The sequence below is a fragment of the Pseudorca crassidens genome, chromosome 12 (assembly GCF_039906515.1).
Source record: "Pseudorca crassidens isolate mPseCra1 chromosome 12, mPseCra1.hap1, whole genome shotgun sequence".
Classification (NCBI taxonomy): domain Eukaryota; kingdom Metazoa; phylum Chordata; class Mammalia; order Artiodactyla; family Delphinidae; genus Pseudorca; species Pseudorca crassidens.
This window is the reverse complement of record NC_090307.1, coordinates 80,280,952-80,302,523: the sequence shown is the minus strand read 5'-3', so window position 1 is coordinate 80,302,523 and position 21,572 is coordinate 80,280,952. Positions and strand designations below refer to the sequence as shown.

Here is a 21,572-nt window from a genome sequence, read left to right as displayed (position 1 = left end):
GAGGATTTTGTGTCACCATCATAAATGGAGAGCCAGTACCATTTGCCATAAATAGAAGAGAATTGTAAATTTAAATAAATATATAAACAAATACACACAGGGAAACAACACAAAGTTGTTGGATTCTAGTTGCCTGAGCTTCCGCTCTCATTAAAAAAAGAGAGAGAGAGAGAAGGAGGGACAGAGGAAGATTGGCAAGAGAGGTGTTTCTCCCGGGTCTAATCAGGATTGAAAGAACAATGCAGAGAATCACCTGCCTAGAATCATCTCCAGGACCAGCCTTTGGGAAACACTGCTCTATGGGCAGGGGAGTCCCAAAATACCCCAGCTGCTCTTTCCTCCTGACTCCTTGTCCCCTCTCCTCCCACAGAGTGACAAAGTGACCATCGTTGACCACCACTCTGCCACCGAGTCCTTCATTAAGCACATGGAGAATGAATACCACTGCCGGGGAGGCTGCCCCGCTGACTGGGTGTGGATCGTGCCCCCCATGTCTGGCAGCATCACCCCCGTCTTCCACCAAGAGATGCTCAACTACCGACTCACCCCCTCCTTCGAATACCAGGTCCTGCCCCTGCCCACCTCTTTCGTGCTAAGTCTTCAATATCCGGTGTGCGTGTTATGATTAGAGCACGTCTCAACTCAGACTTGCATTTCGGATGCTCAAGTGTGGCCCCCATGTTGACCAGCACAGCTCAAGCTGAAAGGCGAATGGAGATGAAATGAGTAGTCCGGGGTCACGAGGAGAGTGTTTGAGAGGGATTCTGAGGGATGAGCGGGAAGGTCTAGCCGGACAGTGCAGGGAGGCTGGACCAGCCACTCTGTGCCAGGACCCCTGGGGTCACCACTGACAGAATCGTTCCCTTCAAGGGCTAAGGGTTGGACGTAGCTGGACAGCCACAAGCCCCCAGGGAGCCCTGAGCAACTCCCAAGAGGAGCCAGGGTCCCTCACTGCAGTGACCATAGTCCTCTCTTCCCAGCCTGACCCTTGGAACACCCACATCTGGAAAGGTACCAACGGGACCCCCACAAAGCGGCGAGCCATTGGCTTCAAGAAGCTGGCAGAGTAAGTCTCCTAAAGTAGGTGGGGATGGGGGATGGATGTGCCCCCGCATTCAGAGAGCCCCAGCAAAGAAGGCTGGAAACATGCTTGCACCCCTGCCCTCTTGTGTGACATGATTTCTCCATTTTCTCCAACCCCCTCGTGCCTCCTTTGCCTCCGAGTCTGGGATGCAAACATCACCATGACTCTTCTCTTTCCCAACCTCACTTTCCTCCCCCCACTTTCCTAAATTCTTGTCCTGGAGACAGAGTTGTGTTGATAAACCAGCTCTCCAATTAGTAAAGTTGGCCATAATAATGATAATAGATTTGTAACCTTTGCCCATTTCCGTGGTGTAAATACTCCCACTGTGGCCAATTTCAGGCTCTCAACAGGAAGTCGCTGAAGCCAGAGTCGGGAGGAGCTAGGACAAGCTGGCTCCAGCCCACCACTGCCTAGAGGCCTCTCGCCCAGGGCTGGGTCTCATTTCACTCGCTCATTCACTCATTCAGCCAACAAATGGATACTAAGTGCCTACTCGGTGCCCGGCACTGTGCTGGGCTCCAGAGATGCCATGATGAGCCAGATAATGTGGTCCCGCCCTCATGAAGCTCACAGCTACCACCAAGGAACGATTCATGGGGCCATAAAATAGACGTCAGCCAGTTTGGGAGGTCAAAAGGGGCTTCCCGCAGGAGATGACAATTGAGCTGAAGAATGAAATGAATAAGACTTCACTGAGAAAAGGAGGGAGGGAAGCGGGTTAGGGACCAAGGCTTTTGAAGAGTAATTGTCCTGAAGAACTCGTGGTCAGCCAGGGGACCGACTGACAAGTGGGGTGGGGTTCACAGATGGTTTAATGGGGATGCCAGCTTTCTGTCTAAAGATAGAGAACTCCCTGATCCACTCAGCAGAGACCCTCTATTTCGAGCTCACTTTTTGGCAGAGGGGCTAGTATGCACCGAGCTGCTTAGTCACTTTCCTCAGCCCCTTGGGTCCAGCTCTCAACAGGTGACTGGTAGATCTTGCAGGGACTGAAACCTGGATCCTGGCTCCACTAATATGGTCCACAGGATCTCTCCCTTCTCTCCCTCCCTCCCCTTTCTTCTTCCACCTAACTTTATCTGCGGCCAGGCGAGAATGCATCAGCAGCCATTCTTTCCCTAACAAGAGCATCACAAATTCTCAGGAACAGCAGCCTTTGGCTTCAGTTCAGTTCAAACTGTTTCTGAGGGAGGGAAAAATCTAAAGAATTAATTGCGCTGTTAAGTTCGGGGTAGAAACAATGGGAGTTAATTATAGATGCTTTTTTACAATCCGATCATTCAAAGGGAACCCTCCAGGCACCTTTTATTCTCTTCTGTTTCTCCCCCTTTAGCTCCGCAGTGTGGGTGGTTTCCCTGATTCTAAAAAATGATGAATTTATCACCGATAATCCCCAGGTGGGGGTAACTAGCAATTTGTCTACTCAGAGATTCCTAGTTAGAACAGGGATGCTTGCTCGGAAGGTGAACCCAGGCATTCATAGATGGGAAGGAAGAAACACTGGTTCTGAATTCTCCATTTAACTAGAAAGAGCCTCGACTTGACATTTAAACTCCCCAGGGCTTTGGTGGTAGCAGTATGTTTAAAATCCATTCCTTCTTTTGATAGATACATATTTAGTGCCTGGTGAGTTTCAGCCTCTGCAGGACCCTGGATGTGCATGGCTGCTTCAACCAGACTTGGTCCTTCCTTTGTGGATTTATGAACCTCTAAAATCCCTTCTAGCTCAATACCTGCTGATTTATTAGTGATTCGTTCCCTCTCTCTCTCTCTCTCTCTCTCTCTCTCTCTCTCTCTCTCTCTCTCTCTCTCTCCCCACCCTCTCCCCCTCTCTCCCTCTCTCTCTCTCTCTCTCTCTCTCTCTCTCTCCCCACCCTCTCCCCCTCTCTCCCTCTCTCTCTCTCTCTCTCTCTCTCTCACACACACACACACACACGCACGCGCTCACACACACACATGCACACACACACGAACGTAAGCCCCATGACAGCCATTTCTCTGTGTTTCCATTCCTATAACAATACCTGGCACATAGCTAGGCACTCAACAAACACTTGATGAATGAACAAATGAGTGAAGGAATGACTCCTCATCTTTTGGGGCAATGCTTGGCAAACCAAGGTTCTCAAGACCGGGATCAATTAATCAAGTAACAAACTAATAAAACTAACCATGTTAGCTCATGACCAGTTGGTCTGGAGTGACTTAAGACAGGGATCAATATGGCACCTAAACTTGCACTTTGAGTATCCCTGAAGGCATCAAAGATTAGGAGAGAAAGTTCATGGATCATGGTTCTTGCCCAAAAGTCCCAGTGTGGCATCCTCCCTCCTTTCTGCATTTCCCATTGTTCTCTCCATCCTCTCCCCTCCAGAGCCGTCAAGTTCTCAGCCAAGCTGATGGGACAAGCCATGGCCAAGAGGGTCAAAGCTACCATCCTGTACGCCACAGAGACGGGCAAATCGCAGGCTTATGCCAAAACCCTGTGTGAGATCTTCAAACATGCCTTTGACGCCAAGGTGGGTAGGGGGCAGTGCCAGCTCTCTGACCCTTCATGGTAAAGTTGGGGAGGGGAGAGAAGGAATTCAGCAAAGAAGAATCCTTCGAGAATGGGTGATAGCACATCTGAAGATGCCCATCAACTCACTCACGCACATTTGCATATATTTCAGCGGACTCTGATGCTCCTCTCCCTGGGAACCCTCCAGGAGTCCGGGAATCATAACCCCCATCCCAAGAGCAAAATACTAGAAAGTTTATGAAAGACAATTCTGGAGTCAGTTTGGGAAGCTCTGCCTTTAATACAATTCAGTGGGTTTCTTTGCTGCAGGAATTCTCAGAGCCTTTAATCTGCACGTACGTGTTATCATTCCCAGAAGAGGAGAGAAGAGAATATAAATGTTTCCCAAAGATCTTTGCTTATGGATCACTTACTTTTTCTTTTTTTTTTTTTTTGCAGTACGTGGGGCTCTCACCGCTGTGGCCTCTCCCGTCGCGGAGCACACGCTCCGGACGCGCAGGCTCAGCAGCCATGGCCCATGGACCCCGCCGCTCCGCGGCATGCGGGATCCTCCCGGACCGGGGCACGAACCCGCATCCCCTGCATCAGCAGGCGGACTCCCAACCACTGCGCCACCAGGGAAGCCCGGATCACTTACTTTTAAAGAGCATCTCAGGAGACTAGCCTTCCCTAGAACCCACTTTGAGAAATGTTGCTCAAGTAATGCTAAGATATAGGGCAAAACAATCTTTCCCTGAGGCGGGGATCTCAGACCTGTTTGGCCCAGGTCCTCCACACTGCTGTACGGAGGATTAGAAAGGAAGCGGAGCAGACAATTGGTCAAATCCAGCTGGGTCGTTCCCAGCCTAAATGTGATCAAGAAGATTCCAGCATCCTTTGGTTGTAAGAAGCCCAGGAGTCTTAATCAAGATCTGTATTTACGGGGACTTCCCTGGTGGTGCAGTGGTTGAGAGTCCGCCTGCCGATGCAGGGGACGTGGGTTCGTGCCCCGGTCCGGGAGGATTCCACATGCCGCGGAGCTGCCGGGCCCATGAGCCGTGGCCGCTGAGCCTGCGCGTCCGGAGCCTGTGCTCTGCAACGGGAGAGGCCACAACAGTGAGAGGCCCGCGTACCGCAAAAAAAAAAAAAAAAAAAAGATCTGTCTTTACTGACAGCCAACCCATTGCCCCAGACTCTCTGTAGTCCTTCAGGCCACAGGTGACCACAGAAAGGTCCCACACTGCCAACAAGCTATTAGTTCTACCCACTTGAGCCCATGGAAATAGTGGCACCCAGAACCTTTGGACCTCCTTCCAGAGGAGATGGCTCAAGATGACTCATCTTCTTCCTCTCTCTCTTCTCTTCCCCCATCACTTTGTTCTCTCCTACCCCTTCTCTCTTCTCATCACCTTCTTCCTTCCTCTCCCCACCCCTCATTCTGCCACGTAGGTGATGTCCATGGAAGAATATGACATTGTGCACCTGGAGCATGAAACTCTGGCCCTGGTGGTTACCAGCACCTTTGGAAATGGAGACCCCCCTGAGAATGGGGAGGTGAGATGAGCTTCTACCTGTTCTGGCACGTGTTTCCATCAGCAGAAAAGAGGGGCATCGGTTACACCTGCTATTCAGTAGCAAATCCTCCAAAGCCTCAAAGCCAGTGACCTCAGTTTGGGTCCAAGTTCTGCCAAGATTGGACAATTCCAAGTCTTCAGTCTATGGGTGTCCACTGACTAGCCGATCCCTAGTGAAAACGCTGTCCCCTGAGTGAGCTCCCTCTTTGGAATGGATGCTGCGATCAAGAGCTTGGTGTCCCCTGCTCCAGATGAAAGAAGCAGGGACAGTATTTTTGTAGAAAGCCACAAAGGGGATTTGTGTGCTGGGGGGAGGTGGGGGGAGGTGAGGGGAGTCCACACCTGCAGCCCTTTATAAACAGCCCTCTTCCACATGCAGCACTGCTGCCCAGCCTGAGCCCCTGACGCCCTGGCCCCCGGACATCAGGCTCCCCTTTTGCCGGTTAGGTCCCCAGAGCCTCTCCCCAACACCGTTCCACGTTTAATCACGCCTGCCTCACATTTTGCTTGTCTCTTTCGGCCTCCAGAAATTTGGCTGTGCCTTGATGGAAATGAGGCACCCCAACTCTGTGCACGAGGAACGGAAGTAAGTGAAAGACCCGTCAGTGTCACATGACACCCCGTGAGGGTAACTGAAAATTGTCTTTTGGCATCTGGGGCTCACATCTGAGTTCTGGGTAGTTTTGTGACCTGAAGTTCATTTGTGACTGATTTTAGCCGATGGGCGTCTATCGTCCTCTGGGGCGGATTGTTTGGTCTTTGGTCACTTCACAGCCCTGTGCCTCAGTTTCTTTTTCCATCACCCTGGGTTTATTCCACCTGCATGAATTTTCTAATCTGTAAGAATCAAATTAGAAAACAGATGTCAGCGTCCTATGAAAAGTTGTGCACTGTGTAAATACCAGTTCTTACCATGGCCGCCCTTTGGAAACGTACATTCAGAATCAGTGAGTTTGTTTCCCTAGAACTTTTCCATCTGATGGAGTTGCATCCACTAACGTGGAGGCTGACCTCAAAAGATAGCTCGAGAATTCCCTGGCTGTCTAGTGGTTAGGACTTGGCGCTTTCACTGCTGAGGGCCTGGGTTCAATTCCTGGTTAGGAACTATAGGATCCCACAAGCTACACAGTGCAGGCAAAAAAAAAAAAAAAAAGGACATCTCATAAGGTGAAACATGCCTGAGGTCAAAAGATGTTCCTGGTAGAACGGCATCTAACATGGGGTTCGGTTCTAAAGATATTTCATAAGGTGACAAACACCCGTAACCAAAATTACCCTTGAAAAACCCTTAAATCCCCCCGAAGTAGAGGACATAAGGCATGTGCATACAGAGCTGCCTTTCTGTGAGAGCATCTCAGTGTTTCCTCCACCACGGAACAGGTCTTAAGTTGAGCATTGGATGCCATGGCTGGCTGGTGGTTAGAGGCTGTGTTCTGCACAGCATCCCTCTTGGTTTTCTTTCAGCCAAGCGCACGTTGCCAAACTTGCCTACATTCCATATCCAGGGGACAGCTGAGTCCCTGGTGGTCAGCCTTCCTTCTGTGCTCAAGGCCAACATCTTAGTCCTCCCTCTCCCTGCCTCTCTCCTTCCCACCCTATCCTGGTGGCCTCCGGTAGGTCCCCCTCACCCCTCCTTCAGGGAGAGATAGGGCACCATCCATTCTCCCCTCTAGGTACCCGAAACCCTTGCGTTTATTTCCCCGTAAAGGGCCTCCCCTCCCCCGAGGTGACACAGAAGTCCACGGTCTGGCTGCAGCCCGTGACAGCCAGCGCAGGCAGAACATGTGTGTGCGCGCACTCGCCTATGCGTGTGCGTGCACACGAATGTGTGCACGTGTATGCCTTGCGTTCACGTGTGTGCATAAGTGGTGTGAGCGCTTGTGTGCATGCCCAATGCTGCAGCATCCGAGGCCACACCCAGGTCTCAAGGAGACCTGAGTTCTAACCCAGGCCGTGACACTAACACGCTGAGTAACCTTGGGCAAGCTGCTTGACCTCTCTGGGCCTCGTCTTTCTCATCTGCCAAATGGGGAGAAACTACCTCTGCCCCAACCACCTCTGGGAGCTGTTGCAAGGATCGAAGGATAATAACAAAGAGGAAAGCATTTGGAAAAACCTCAAGCCTCATACAAACACAAGTGCTGTTATTTTTACCCCACAACCGTCAACCATCCTTCCCACACTAACAACACAGCCACCCCCTGATATGTTACAGGACTTATTTGGAGAAGTGACTCAATGTGAGACTATTTTTAGGGCAGCAAATACACTTACATATATTTAGAACTTTCCTGATGCTGGAGCGAAAACTTTGAAGAACATCCAGCTTAGGAACCCTGCTGCCAGAACGTGCAATTTCTTTTTTTGTCTTTTGCACTCAGATCTGTGTGTTGAGCTTTCGTGTTTGGGGTTTTGATTTGAGAGTTTTATGGGGTTTTTTAGTTTGGGGGTTTATTTTGTTTTGTTGCTCTTGGAGACATTTTTGGTTTGGTTTGGTTAGGTTTGGTCTTTGCCTTATCCGAGAACAAGACTTACCACTTTTAAAGGAAAACTGGAAAACCATTCATGGTTGTTTTTTTTTTTTAAATCTTGAGGCTCCTGAGCCTCTGGTGCTGAGGTCCCAATGACACCTTTCTTCCCCTTTGAAACAACTTCATGAGAAATCCATTCTCTTTTCAGGCTGTGTCAGTGCTGAACATTTTTCGGTTTACTTGAAATGTGAAATGTGAGAGACCCTTGAAATGTCTAAAGACCAAAACTTTATTGAAAGAGAATGTTGTGATGGTTACCAGTGGGGAGAGGGAAGGGGGAGGTGCAAGATAGGGATAGGGGATTAAGAGGTACAAACTATTGTGTATGAAATAAGCTACAATGTTATATTGTACAACACAGGGAATATGGTCAATATTTTATAATAATTATAAATGGAGTATATAACATTTAAAAATGGTGAATCACTATATCACACACCTGTAACTTAATATCGTACATCAGCTATACTTCAATTTTTAAAAATGGAAAAAAATTTTTAAAAAGAAAGAGAATGTTGAATGGGGTAGTCCTGCACCATCCAATAAACCTTTCTACAGGCATATAAATGTTCTGTATCTGTACCATCCTGTACGGCAGCCACTAGCCACTCATGGCCGTTGAGAACTTGACACGAGGCTAGAGCACGTGGGGAACAGAATGGTTCATTGTATTGAATCTGAGTGAATTTAACTTTAAATAGCCACACACAGCCAATGGCTACTGTAGTAGACAGCACGAGTGTAGTTCTTGGCTACTCAGTGTGAGGAGAGGAGACCAGCAGCATCTCCTGTTAGAAATGCAGAATCTGAGGCCCTACCCTGGACCTACTGAATTGGGATGTGCTGCTTAACAAGACCTCAGAATGATTCCTGTACTCATTAAAATTGGGGAAGCAAGGAAACGTGGTCTGATGGGCTAAGGCATGGACTGTTCTTTCTTTCAAGTGTGGTCCGAAACTTTTCTCTTTTTTGTTCAGTTTTAATTTTTTTTTATCGAAGTATAGTTGATTTACAATGTTGTGTTAATTTCTGCTGTACAGCAAAGTGATTCAGTTATACATATATATACATTATTTTTCATATTCTTTTCCATTATGGTTTATCATAGGATATGGAATATAGTTCTCTGTGCTGATACAGTAGGACCTTGTGGTTTATCAATTCCGTATATAAAAGCTTACATCTGCTCCCCCCAACCTCCCACTCCATCCCTCCCCCCACCCCCTCCCCTTGGCAACCACCAACAGGTAGCATCAAATGATGTCTAGGTGTCATTTTTGGCAGGCAAGGGTGAGTTGATACATTCCAGACAAAGCCATAGGTGTGTTATGGTCTCACTCAAGACCCAAAGGAAGGCCCTAGAACCAGGACTGGTGATTTGGAGAGCCGTCGGGTGTTGACCCCAGGAGGGGGCTCCAAGCCAGAGCTCACAGACTCTCTTTCATCTTGGCAGGAGCTACAAGGTTCGTTTCAACAGTGTTTCCTCCTACTCCGACTCCCGCAAATCATCGGGCGATGGGCCGGACCTCAGAGACAACTTTGAGAGCGCGGGACCCCTGGCGAATGTGAGGTGAGCGAGGGGCCCAGGGTGTCAGGGACGACGAAGGCTCTCGTGGAGCTGGACTGAGTTACAAAGTGGGCTCTTTCTTGGAGGCCGGGGGGGGGGGTCTCCCTTCCATGTCTTGTTTATCCCTTGAATAACCAGCTGCACTCTGGCTCTTTGGGGACATCCTGCCCCCGTTAAAGCATACGGCCTGGACCCCTCCTGTGACCTCTTCCTATCACACTACTTCAGAGCCCCTGTCACCCAAGTTTCACCCCATCACACAAATTTCACATCATTTGTGCTGAAGGATGTTAGTGCCCCGCACGTCACTCAGCGAGCTCCCTTAGTAAGTGCTGTTACTGGAGAATGAACTTGCGTTGGTGTCCAGGAGTCTCAGAGTTCAAGTGAAAGTTAACATAGGTTAATATCTACTCCTTTTAAATCTACATTCATGCTTTTCATCTCATTCTCCTCTCTTCTGGGGACACACTACCATGACCCAATGGTTCCCACCCTTGGGTGCTCATCAAAATCACCTGGAGGTGTTTGCAGTATACAGATAACCACGCCCCACTTCCAGAGATTCTGATGTAGTTGGTCTAAAATTGGACCCAAGCATTGCTTTTTCTCTTTTTTTAAATCTCCCTAATTGCCTCCAATGTGCAGTCAGATTCAAAAAAATACTGTCCTGACCCCGTGTCACCCTAAAGCATAGTCACGTCCCATGAGAGCGTTTTAGATGGTACATGGACAGAGGTTTTATATTTCAATGGTTGTGAATATGATTTAATGGGTATTTGGAAAGAAAGAAAACTGGATGTCAAGCCCTTGGTTTGACAGACATTGGTCAAGATGAGGCTTGATGTAAGCAGTGTTGTTCAGGCCCGGCCACGAATCTCTTAGACCTTCACCAACTGAACCTTCTCCACACTGGCTCAGGACAGTGCTTAGCAGACGATAGAGATCACAGGGTTCCTAGATATTCAAGTATTGTTTTCATCAGTACCCTATTTTTTTTTTTTTTTTTTTTTTTTTGCTGAGTCACGCGGCTTTCGGGATCTTAGCTCCCTGACCAGGGATCGAACCCGGGGCCATGGCAGTGAAAGTGCTGAGTCCTAACCACTGGACCACCAGGGAAGTGCCCATCAGTACGCTTGTTAATAAACTTTATTTATTTAAAGTAGTTTTAGCTTCACAGCAAAATTGAGGAGAAGGCACAGATTTCCCATATACTCCCTGCCCCCCCGCACCTCACCCCACCCCCCCCACACACACACACAGCCTCCTCTACCATCAGCATCCCCCACCACGGTGGTGCATTTACACAACTGATGAAGCTACACTGACACACCATTGTCACCCAGGGCCCATAGTTTACATTAGGGTTCACCCTTGGTTCACCCTTGAACTGATGGGTTTCGACATCAGTTCATTTTCTTTAGCTTGACGTTGAAACATCCATGGTTTGACGGTCAGACCTATTTTTCCCTTACTAAATCTATCATGGCTTAGAGCAGGGGTGGGCAAACTACAGCCCATGGGCCAAATTCAGCCTGGCCACTGTATGCTTTTGTACAGACCATGAGCTCAGACTGGTTTTTACAGAAGAACAATTACAATTTATTTGATGATAGAAAACATTACCTTTGAACCCCAATTAAGCAAAATGCTATCCCCCCAAAAGAGAATTCCATTCTTCTCATTAGTAGACATATATAACTAAAAAATTGTACCCTGGGCTTCCCTGGTGGCGCAGTGGTTGAGAGTCCGCCTGCCGATTCAGGGGACGCGGGTTCGTACCCCGGTCTGGGAAGATCCCATATGCCGCGGAGCGGCTAGGCCCGTGACCCATGGCCGCTGAGCCTGCGCATCCGGAGCCTGTGCTCCACAACGGGAGAGGCCACAACAGTGAGAGGCCCGCGTACTGCAAAAAAAAAAAAAAAAAATTGTACCCAGCAACTATTATTATTGTATTTTTAATTTTGTCCAAAATCATGCAGGAATATATTTTCTTTTTTGTCATATGGGTATCTACATAATAGCTTTGATTTTCCTTCTTGTCCTACAAGCCTGAAAATATTTACTGTCTGGCCCCATGTATAATAAGTTTGCCAACTTCTGTTTTGGAAGCTTAAAATAGGAATTTTGAAACCATGAGATGAAGACTGTGATGAAATGTGAACCTAGGAAGTGGCTGTGACACAGGCCTTCAGGTGCATCAGGAAGCTTGTTAATGAGTGAATCACCCAGACCAACTCTTAGTGAACACCAGTGGGTTTGAATAGCCAGTGAGTGCAAATTAAAAGCAAAGTAAACAACACTACTAAGTAAATAATAGTATGGGTGGTAGTCAAGCATGGCGGATGTCTCGAACGTAGTAACTATTGGAGGTTCGGGGAACAACCAATAGTTGCATGGTTGACTAGCAAGGCATGACTAGCGCGAAGAGTTTGCAAATCTGTGTTAGGCTAAGGGATGGCTGGGAGGCAGAAGTGCTGCTTCCTGCATCCTTTAACCAGTCCTCTCCTGGCCACCTGCTCCTTCCACCTGTCAGGCCACTGCCCTGTGGGGAAAAGGTGAGGAATCCAGCTAAAGGAGGATTGTGGGTGAAGGACTCCTGGGGAAACATGCTACCTAATCCCACATCCTTCCCTTGGAAAGGCTCTGGAACCCCGGGGAAATAAGGGCAGGAGAGGAGAGGAGAATGAGATGAAAAGCATAAATGTAGATTTAAAAGGAGTAGATACTAACCTATGTTAACCTTCACTTCACTTCTGAGACTCCTGGACCCCAACTCAAATTCATTCTCCAATAACAGAGGGTCCCTTCCCAACTTGCCCCACCTCCTTCCCTCATCCTCCATCGCAATCTTTCACCACCCTGGCTCCATCATTCTAAAAAAGAGATTCGAGAGCAGAGCCAGACCCTGTAAGGAGTAGGCTTGTCTGAACTGGCAGTCACCACGGAACCCTCCAACATGGGAAAGAAGCAGGTTGGGGTGTTGTTCGTATCCCACTTATAAACCTGTCCATCCAGTCCCAGTGAGGTCAAGACCCACAGCCAGGACCAAGTCCTGGAAATGTGACATCAAGTCTCTGCAGGACTGAGGGGCCACCTGGGACACAGCCCTCCACTGCCCAGACTTCAGAAAAATCTCATTAACTTGACGCCCATTGATTCAAACACCGACACTTTCTTGGTGGTATCTATGCAAAGAGATTTTGTGAAGCAAATCGATTTCACAGATATTGCAAGGGGTGGAGCCAGCACGTTTATAAACCTTTCAATCCCTTTTAGAAGAACCTGTTTACACACCAACACTGGATGAGTTAATGACAAGTCCTGATCTCCCCGTTAACACAGGTCCCCTAGAACTGCGATGCTAGGGTTTTCATTCTCTTTGTACTTAAAACTAACCTGATTGTATCATGTGTAGAGTCAAGTCTTCCTCTAATGTAGACTCATTTCCCCAATTAGTCCAGCTTAGAAGTGGACACACAAGAAACAGCCAATTGTTCTGGGTCACCACTGTCCCCAACTCATCCTCCTTAGGACCAACTGGGACTTTTCTCCTGAGGACAGTAATACCTAACAGAGACCAGAAGGAAGGGAGAGCAGGGCTGGGGGCTCCCAGGCTTAAAGACGGCCTTCCCCAGATGGGCTTGGGGTAGTCTGACCATCACGGGCTAAACACCATCCTTCTGGAGATACCAGAGGTCTTTGTCTGCTTGGGCAGCCATAACAAAATACCATGCACTGGGGGACTTCAACAGTAGAAATTTATTTTCTCACAGTTCTGGAGGCTAAAAGTCCAAGATCAAGGTACCAGTAGGATTGGTTTCTGGTGAGCCATCTCTTCCTGGCTTGCAGACAGCCACCTTCTTGCTGTGTCCTCACATGGCCTTTCCTCTGTGAGCGTGTGGTGGGGGGAGAGACAAAGAGAGAGCTCTCTGGTGCCTCTCCCTCTTCTTAAAGGACACCAGTCCTATTGGATTAGGGCCCCACCCTTATGACCTCATTTGACCTCAGTTACCTCCTTGAAGGCCCCATCTGCAAATATAGTCACATTGAGAGAGAGTGCTTCAACATATGAATTTGGGGGGACATAACAGTCCATAACCCCAGACACCCCCCCACAACGCCGCCCTAGTCCCCTAGCCTGGAACTTCTGTTGTCTTTTTGGCAGGTTCTCCGTGTTTGGCCTTGGCTCGCGGGCGTACCCTCACTTCTGCGCCTTTGGACACGCCGTGGACACCCTCCTGGAAGAGCTGGGTGGGGAGAGGATCCTGAAGATGAGGGAGGGGGATGAGCTCTGTGGGCAGGAAGAGGCTTTCAGGACCTGGGCCAAGAAGGTCTTCAAGGTAACCATCTACCCAGATCTCAGAGACCCAGGGGGAGAAATCATGTCCCCAGTGACCCCCAAGGACAGAGTACCTAAACCATCAGAGATAGAAGAAACTTGAGAAAATCCTTGGTACTTCCCTCACGTATCCAACCAGGAGACAGCTTCAAACAATTCAGATGAGTTTGGGTGGTCCTAAGATACACAATTTCCAACCAGAATCCAACCTCCTGCATTAAGGGTAAAGAGTTGGTCTATAAAAAATTATAGTCTTGGAATTTCAGGGCTGGGAGGAATCCATCCCTCACTCACATTTGGTAGACAAGTAAACAAAAAACCATAGTGTTGGTTAACCAAACCAGGGGGCCATGCCTCGGGCTGGATCTCGGATCTCACTCGTTTGTCTGCTTCGACAATCTTATTCCTCTTGCGCTAGATCTTCAATGACCTATACGGTAGCCACTAGCAACAAGTGATCATTTAAATTTCAATGTAGACTAAGTAACATTAAATATGATGAATGGATACATTAAATGTTGTGTGTCCGTACAATGGAATATTATTTGGACATAACAAGGAATGGAGTGCTGATGCACGCTACAAGGATGAACCTTGAAAACACGCGCTAAGGGAAAGACCCCAGACACAAGGGACACTTACTGTATGATTCCATTTACATGAAATGTCCAGCATAGGCAAATCCATAGAGACAGAAAGTAGATTCGTGGTTGCCAGGGGTTTGGTGGCGGGAGTGGAGAATGGGTGTGGCTGCTAACGGGTACAGGGTTTCTTCTGGGTTGAGGGAAATGTTCTGAAACTGGATAGTGGTGGTGATTGTACAACCTTGTAAATAACATATATACAACTGGATGTACATTAAGTAGAATTTAAAATTCCACTCCTCGGCTGCACAGGCCACATTTCATGTGCTCAACAGCCACTAGTGGCTAGTGGTTACCATATGAGACAATTAGAATGTTTCCATCACGATAGGACATCCTATTGGAGAGCGTTATTCTAGATATGAGGTCGAGAATAAACGAGCAATGGTCTCCATGTGCATGTGGGGCGTGGTGCAATTGGCCATCCTGGGGAAAACAAAAAAGCAATGAATGTGGACCCACCTTTACCTGCTCCTTCTTTGGCCCTGGAATGTCTTGTTATCAGCAGCCCCAGAAGAAAGGGGACTGTGCAACCTTCTGTCAGTCAGTTGACACTTTTCATCCTCACAAAGGAGCAAAAGGGGAAACTGAGGCCCCTGAGCTATAAGGATATGTGAGTGAGGAGGCTGTGTTGATAAACTTGTGCCAGCGTTTCTTCCTAGGCAAAGAGAACCAAGATAACTTGGCTCTGTTTATACCTGGAGATACTTGTGTTGTTCTTGACTTCAATCGGGCGACATTGGGCATCCCAGAAGCAGGGCCTGTTATAAGCTATCATACCCTTTAAGCTATCGCATCCCTCATCCTCCCAGCCAGCTCCCAGCCCTACCAACCACTAAATCTACTTTGTGTCTCTATGAAATTGCCTATTCTGGACACTTGATATGAATGGAATCATAACACGTGGTCTGTTATAACTGACTTCTTTCACTTAGCTTAATGCTTTCCTGGTACATCCACATTATAGCATATATCAGGACTTCATTCCTTTTTACAGCCAAAATAATATTCCATTTTATAGATATACCATATTTTATTTCTCCACTCATCAGCAAATGGACATTTGGATTATTTTAAAATCAACATGAGGCCCAACAATGGTATTAAAAAAACCTACCTTTGAAAACCTTTGGAATTATCCATGGTTTTTAACCTCCAAAAATCTGAATTCTGAACAGTAATTCTTAGAATCAGTAAAGTCGGGGAACTTATGAACTTGGCAAAAAAAGAAAGAGAAAAACTTTATACGCAGGTATCCAAACATGTAATATATTCTGCCTTCACTATAATTTTTAAATCTTTAGAGGAAGATAGGAAATTTCTAAGGTTTTTACTTTCTTGTTTAATGTTAAGCCTCTGCAAAAGTTGGTTTTAGAAATAAATGACATAAGAGAGTTACATATTAAATAGAGGTTAGGTCCCAAAGTCAATAGTAAATGTGGTATGTCCAGCCCATCAAAGGCACTCAAAAAGGGTGGATTGGTTGACGAGTGGATAAATGGATGGAGAGAAGGATGGATGGATGGAGGGAAGGAAGGGAGGAAGAGAGGATGGAGGGAGGATGGGTAGATGGATGGAGGAATGGATGGATGGGTGGATGAATAGAAGGATGGATGGATGGATGGAAGGAGGGAGGGAAGGAAAGGAGGAAGGGAGAAAGGAAGGAAGGGAGGAAAGGAGGATGGATGGATGGATGGATAGGTGGATGAATGGATGGAAGGGAGGAATGGAGGGAGGGAGGGAGGGTGGGTAGATGAGTGGGTGGATGGGTTGATGGGTGGGTGGATGGGTGAATGGGTGGAGGGATGGATGGATAGGAGGATGAACGGAAGGAAGGAAGGAATGGAGGGAGGAGGAGGGTGGGTGGATGAGTCGGTGGATGGGTTGATGGGTGGACGGATGGATGGATGGATACATGCTATGACTTGGAGCTGTTGGGAGGCACGCTGCTGGCTGAAAGAGGTCACTGAAAGCCCCGTGTGTGCCACAGGCAGCCTGTGATGTGTTCTGCGTGGGAGATGACGTCAACATTGAGAAGGCAAACAACTCCCTCATCAGCAATGACCGCAGTTGGAAGAGGAACAAGTTCCGCCTCACCTACGTGGCCGAAGCTCCAGAACTCACACAAGGTACCTCCCACCACGCACCTGGGGAGACGTTCCTGACAGCGGGGGGAAAGGAGGACAGGAGTTCTCACGTCCGAAAGGTCCTTAGCGAAGGTGGGCTTCACTGCTTTGGTCTCCCTTAGTTCAGTCCTCCCGGTGAAGAGAGGGTCAGGAGAAGCTGGAGACCTTTTACTGACAGCTGTTTAACTCCATCACAGGAAGACCGTTGTTCTTCTCCCCCCAGGTCTATCCAGTGTCCACAAAAAGCGGGTCTCAGCCGCTCGACTCCTCAGCCGTCAAAACCTTCAGAGTCCTAAATCCAGGTAGGAACACCTTGGCCCCTTGGGGTTCCCCACCTGTGCCCCAGATACCACCCACAACAAGGAAGGAGGACTCCGAGGACTGGCTTCCTATTACCATTCTAAGGGTCCTCGAGACCCCCTTGCCACCAGCATCTTGGTTTCCTGCTTTCCCTTTGCCAAGCTCCAACCTGCAGGGATGAAAAAAGTAAATGGTGACGATCCTTGTGGAAAGGGGAAAGAGAAAGGTTTTTTGAGGACTTTTTAATAGAGACCACGCCCTTTTCAGACCTCTAGTGTTCATTGTAACGTGCATCTTAGTCAGAAATCACTTAGTGCTGGCATCTCCCCGTGGGTAATTCTTCTCTGCTGTCCTGAGAAATGCCTGCTCAGTCTCTGTTTAAATTCCTCTGGGATGACGGGAGGTTTATTAACCTGTAAAACAGCCCCGTCTGTGTTTTGAGGTCCTGATGGTTAGAAATTATCTTCCTATTCCTTATAACCAAAGCAAATGTTCCTAGCACTTCATTTTGATCCTAAATTGCACTCCCCAGTGACACCCAAAACAGAGTCAGTTCTTCCAAATGAGAGAGCTGCCAATAGCCAAGGACAGTGACCAATCTCTCCCTGGTCCTCATTCCTTCCAACTGTTCTTCCTGAGACCTGGTTTCCCAAACCTTTTGCTTTAGTAAAAAGACACACTCTGGGGCTTCCCTGGTGGCACAGTGGCTGAGAGTCCGCCTGCCGATGCAGGGGACGCGGGTTCGTGCCCCGGTCCGGGAAGATCCCACATGCCGCGGAGTGGCTGGGCCCGTGAGCCACGGCCGCTGAGCCTGCGCGTCCGGAGCCTGTGCTCCGCAACGGGAGAGGCCACAACAGTGAGAGGCCCGCGTACTGCAAAAAAAAAAAAAAAAAAAAAAAAAAAGGACACACTCTGTCCTGCTGGAAATGTCATTCCCAGCCCTGGTCACAGTGCAGTGGAGGTCCTGTGATCACTACCAAGTGCACTAAGGCTATTATTACCATCCCCGATCCGGATAGGATGCTCTAATGCCGCCCAGGATTGCAGGTGTTGTCCTAATAGCCATGCTGCTCTCCCATTAAGCTTACGTCCTTGCTGCTCGTGGACTTGAAGTCTTTTCAGAATGATCAGGCCAGGTCTCTGCATCCCTCTACTTGTATAAGTAAATTTTTTGGCAGTAAAGAAAGTCTTTGCATTGATCCCTGTTGAATGGAATCCTTTTCACTTTGCAGTTTGGGCCCATGAAGATCTTTTGAGATCTTGATTCTTTGCCTGGCACAGTACAAAGGGTGGGCTCTCCAGCTGGACAGCCATGGGTTCTGACCCCAGTGCTGCCACATGTCAGCTGTGTGACCTTGGGCAAGTCCCCTGGGTCTTCTGGACCCCTGTCTCCTTACCTAAAATGAGATCGATGGCTATAAAGATTGCCAGTGTTTATCTAGTACTTTCTGTGTTCCAAGCACTGTTTTGAGTCCTCTCTGTGCAGGATCTCCCAGAGTTCTGACCAGCCCAGAAGTAAGTACTAGTATCATCCACGTTTTAAATATGAAAAATGACAATGAGAAAATGCAAGTGACCTTTCAAGGCCACACAGGCTCAGTTCTCTGACTCCAAGGTCAAAATGCCAAATGGCTATACCTATGGCCTCACCAGCATCACAAGGCTGCTGTGAGTATTAGAAGCAACACACACAAAGCAACTAGCGTATCCCTCATTCCCGTTACTATTCCTTACCCGTCCCAGCTTCATACACCTGCAAATTTAGTATGTGTGCTTTCTACGTGGACTTAAAACCTTTTTTTAAAATTGAAGTATAGTTGATTTACACTGTTGTGTTAATTTCTGCTGTACAGCAAAGTGATTCAGTTATACATACACATACATTCTTTTTTTTAATATTCTTTTCCATTGTGGTTTATCATAGGATATCGAATATAATTCCCTGTGCTATACAGTAGGACCTTATTGTTTATCCATTCTATATATAAAAGCTTACGTCTGCCAAACCCAACCTCCCACTCCATCCCTCCCCCACCCCCCTTCCCCTTGGCAACCACAAGTCTGTTTCTCTGTGCCTGAATGTAAAACTTTTGATAAAGTGGTCAACAGGATGGAGCCCCAGGGCTCTCATGTTCTCTCCCAGATCCTCAAACACTTAAGAAATGGATTGGGAAATTAATCCATTTGAATAATTAGTTAAATGCAATATTCAGAGCATACTGATCTCTGATACAGAAAGGGACTCATTTGAAATACGCATCGTACTCCCCATTTCCATCCTGTGGAAAAGTACAACTTCAGTAGCATTGGAAGAGAAGGGACTAAGAATCTACTGGAAATTTCTTTCAGTGACAAACCGTGAAAGCCTAGATCACAAAAATTACTCCCCAAACCACAGTACATAAAAAGCAAGGTAATTTGCAAATGTTTTGATGCTGAGTTGGACTGAAGTCCCAGAATAACCCCCAATCCACCTCTGGAAAGGACAGTTAACTCTGAGTGACTTACAAGAAGATATTTCAACAAGGTTAAGAACCAGAAGACAGTATTAACATCAGTTATGGATTAGCTCAAAAAGACCAAATGGTGTCTAGACGTTTAACTCTTTAAAAGCGCACTCCATAGCACTGCCTATTTTCAGGCTTACTACCATTTCCAGCTTTATACGGTTGTTGTTTTGTTTTTGTTTTTAAGAATAACTGAGCAAAAAAGCATGACTCTCCTGTTTTCCCCTGCCCAAGGCCAAAGTCGAGCTGTTTGAGCCAGGAGACCATAGCAAGATATCATGTATCACACACCCACCACTCCCACCCCCAACAAGAGACCCTTAATTGCGAGCAAAGTGCTTAAGAGGAAATAAGCCACCTTTTGAAGGTGATCCTTGCAACTCTAAAGAGAAAAGTGACTGCAGTTACTGCCTGGCCAGGAAATAAGTTTTCTACATACGGCAATTAGCAAACAATACAGAAAAGAGTATAATGGAGCACTAATGGGTGGGGTGTGGATCATAGGTCCTAGAAGTCAGAAGGAGGAGGGGAAACGCCTGGTAGGCTTTAGATAGGCTAGTGAATAGAGGGGGGACATCTAGGAAGAGAGAATAGGAGCAAAGATGCTGAAGGGGCCCTGAGAGCTGGGATCTCAGAGAAAGATGGGACATTATAACAGAGAGTTCTTGATGGGAGAACTCTTAATTCCCAGCTACCCTCTGATAAAATTGCTTCTCTCCAGCCTTCACCATCTCAACAGAAGACATCAACATCTGGCTTAAGCCCAAGACTTAAGCATCCTCCCTGCCGCCTCGCTTTCCCTCCCACCATCCATCCAACTCTCAGCTGGTCCTGTGGGTCATGTGTTTCAGCTACATCTCAGATCTGCATCCACCACCTTAAAGCAAGGTCACGATCGTCTGTGATCTGAGGGCCTGCCATAGATCCCTAACTTGTCTCCCTGTTTCTTGACATTTCTCTCAAAGATCCATTTTCCAAATAGCAGGCAGACTGATCTTTTAAGAATGTAAACGGAAGCCTGTCCATCCACAGCTTCACATCCTCCAATAGCTTCCCACTGGACTTAGGAAACCTTCAAACTCCTTTGCCATGACAGGTCATGACAAGACCCTCATGATCTGGCCTCTGCCTAGCTCTCTGATCTCCTCTGTACCACCCACCCCTGTGTTGACCCCTCTTTCAAACACTCCAGGCTTCTTTCCCTTCCTCAAACGTGCCACACTTTTTCCAACCTCAGGGCCTTTGCACATGCTGCTTCCCCTTTCGGGAACACTCTTCCCCCAGATCTTTGCATGTCCGTTCCTTCTCATTCTTCAGATCTCTGCTTAAATGTCAAATCACCAGAGAGGCCTCCTTGACCACACTTATCTGCCAGGCACTTAGCCCACTGCCCCCACGCATCAGCCTCCACCCATCCTCATCCCCAGCCCCATCTGAGATCTTTTTAAGTTACCTCTCAATGAGAATCAGACCCATCCCTCTCTCACCAGTGCCTAGAACAGTGCCTGACACTCAATACAGATTTGTTGAAGGTATGAACCTTATTCACTCAAACTGCTCACAACAGACACTGTTTCCTCTTTTCCTTGAAGAATGAACATGAGCTAATTTTTTTTTTCCATTTAATGCTGGACGTTAGCAGACTGTTCTTTCGTCTGCGAACCTGTCATTGAACCATTGCCAAGTGTGTGTGTGAGTGTGTGTGTGTGTGTGTGTGTGTGTGTGTTATGCTCCTGGAGGTGAATATAAATACATCACAGGCAGGGGATACTCTGGGGGAAAGGGCTCAAATGGCTCTGCCTTCCCAATGTTGCCCTTTTTCCCTCCCCTAAAACTTTTCAATGGTCCATATGTGTCCCAAGCTTTTTTTTTTTTTTTTTTTTTTTAAGGCTTAGAAAATCCTATACTTAGAAACCCCCAGCAGAACTGAGATGTAGGACAATTAGTCTCCAGGCTACCGCTACCCACTGGGGGATCAGCTTCCTACAAAGCTTCAAGGACCAGCCCACTGCCCACCACATGGTCCTAGGGCCATGCAGCCATTCACTGCCGGGATTCTCCACATGCCATGCCTCGGTCAGCGGCTTGCAAAGTGTCCGTGGTCAAATTCCCAGCAGAGCCGGGGCCCACCTTGTGGCCCACCTGCCAGCTCCATTCCCATCCCTGCCTCTTATCCACCAGACCACCTTCGGCCACGGTCAAGAGGACTTCGGGGAAATGGCTGTGCGTGTGAGCCAGCTCAGCGAGTTCGGGTCCTCCGCATTTCTATTTTGTGCTGGCCAAAGGAACAGAGGCAAATATACTTCTGAAAGAAATCATGATGATCTGGGAGAAAGTAGGAACTGATCTGTGGGCCTTTCAAAGGCTTCCCCTGGTAGGCGCCGGAGGCTCCCAAAT

General features: G+C 47.7%; 1 protein-coding gene across 2 annotated transcripts in view; it reads left to right on the top strand.

Moving 5' to 3' along the window:
* Positions 1-21,572, top strand: part of NOS1 (nitric oxide synthase 1) — a 181,299-nt gene that overhangs the window by 144,853 nt on the left and 14,874 nt on the right. Inside the window, exons 12-21 of one of the 2 annotated variants that reach the window (XM_067700753.1) lie at positions 371-565; positions 981-1,066; positions 3,462-3,606; positions 5,037-5,141; positions 5,689-5,747; positions 6,835-6,936; positions 9,146-9,262; positions 13,425-13,599; positions 16,233-16,371; positions 16,592-16,670. In XM_067700753.1, coding sequence (XP_067556854.1) covers positions 371-565; positions 981-1,066; positions 3,462-3,606; positions 5,037-5,141; positions 5,689-5,747; positions 6,835-6,936; positions 9,146-9,262; positions 13,425-13,599; positions 16,233-16,371; positions 16,592-16,670 — 1,202 coding nt within the window. The remainder of the gene's footprint in view (positions 1-370; positions 566-980; positions 1,067-3,461; positions 3,607-5,036; positions 5,142-5,688; positions 5,748-6,834; positions 6,937-9,145; positions 9,263-13,424; positions 13,600-16,232; positions 16,372-16,591; positions 16,671-21,572) is intronic. The other variant, XM_067700754.1, reaches the window with a different exon arrangement.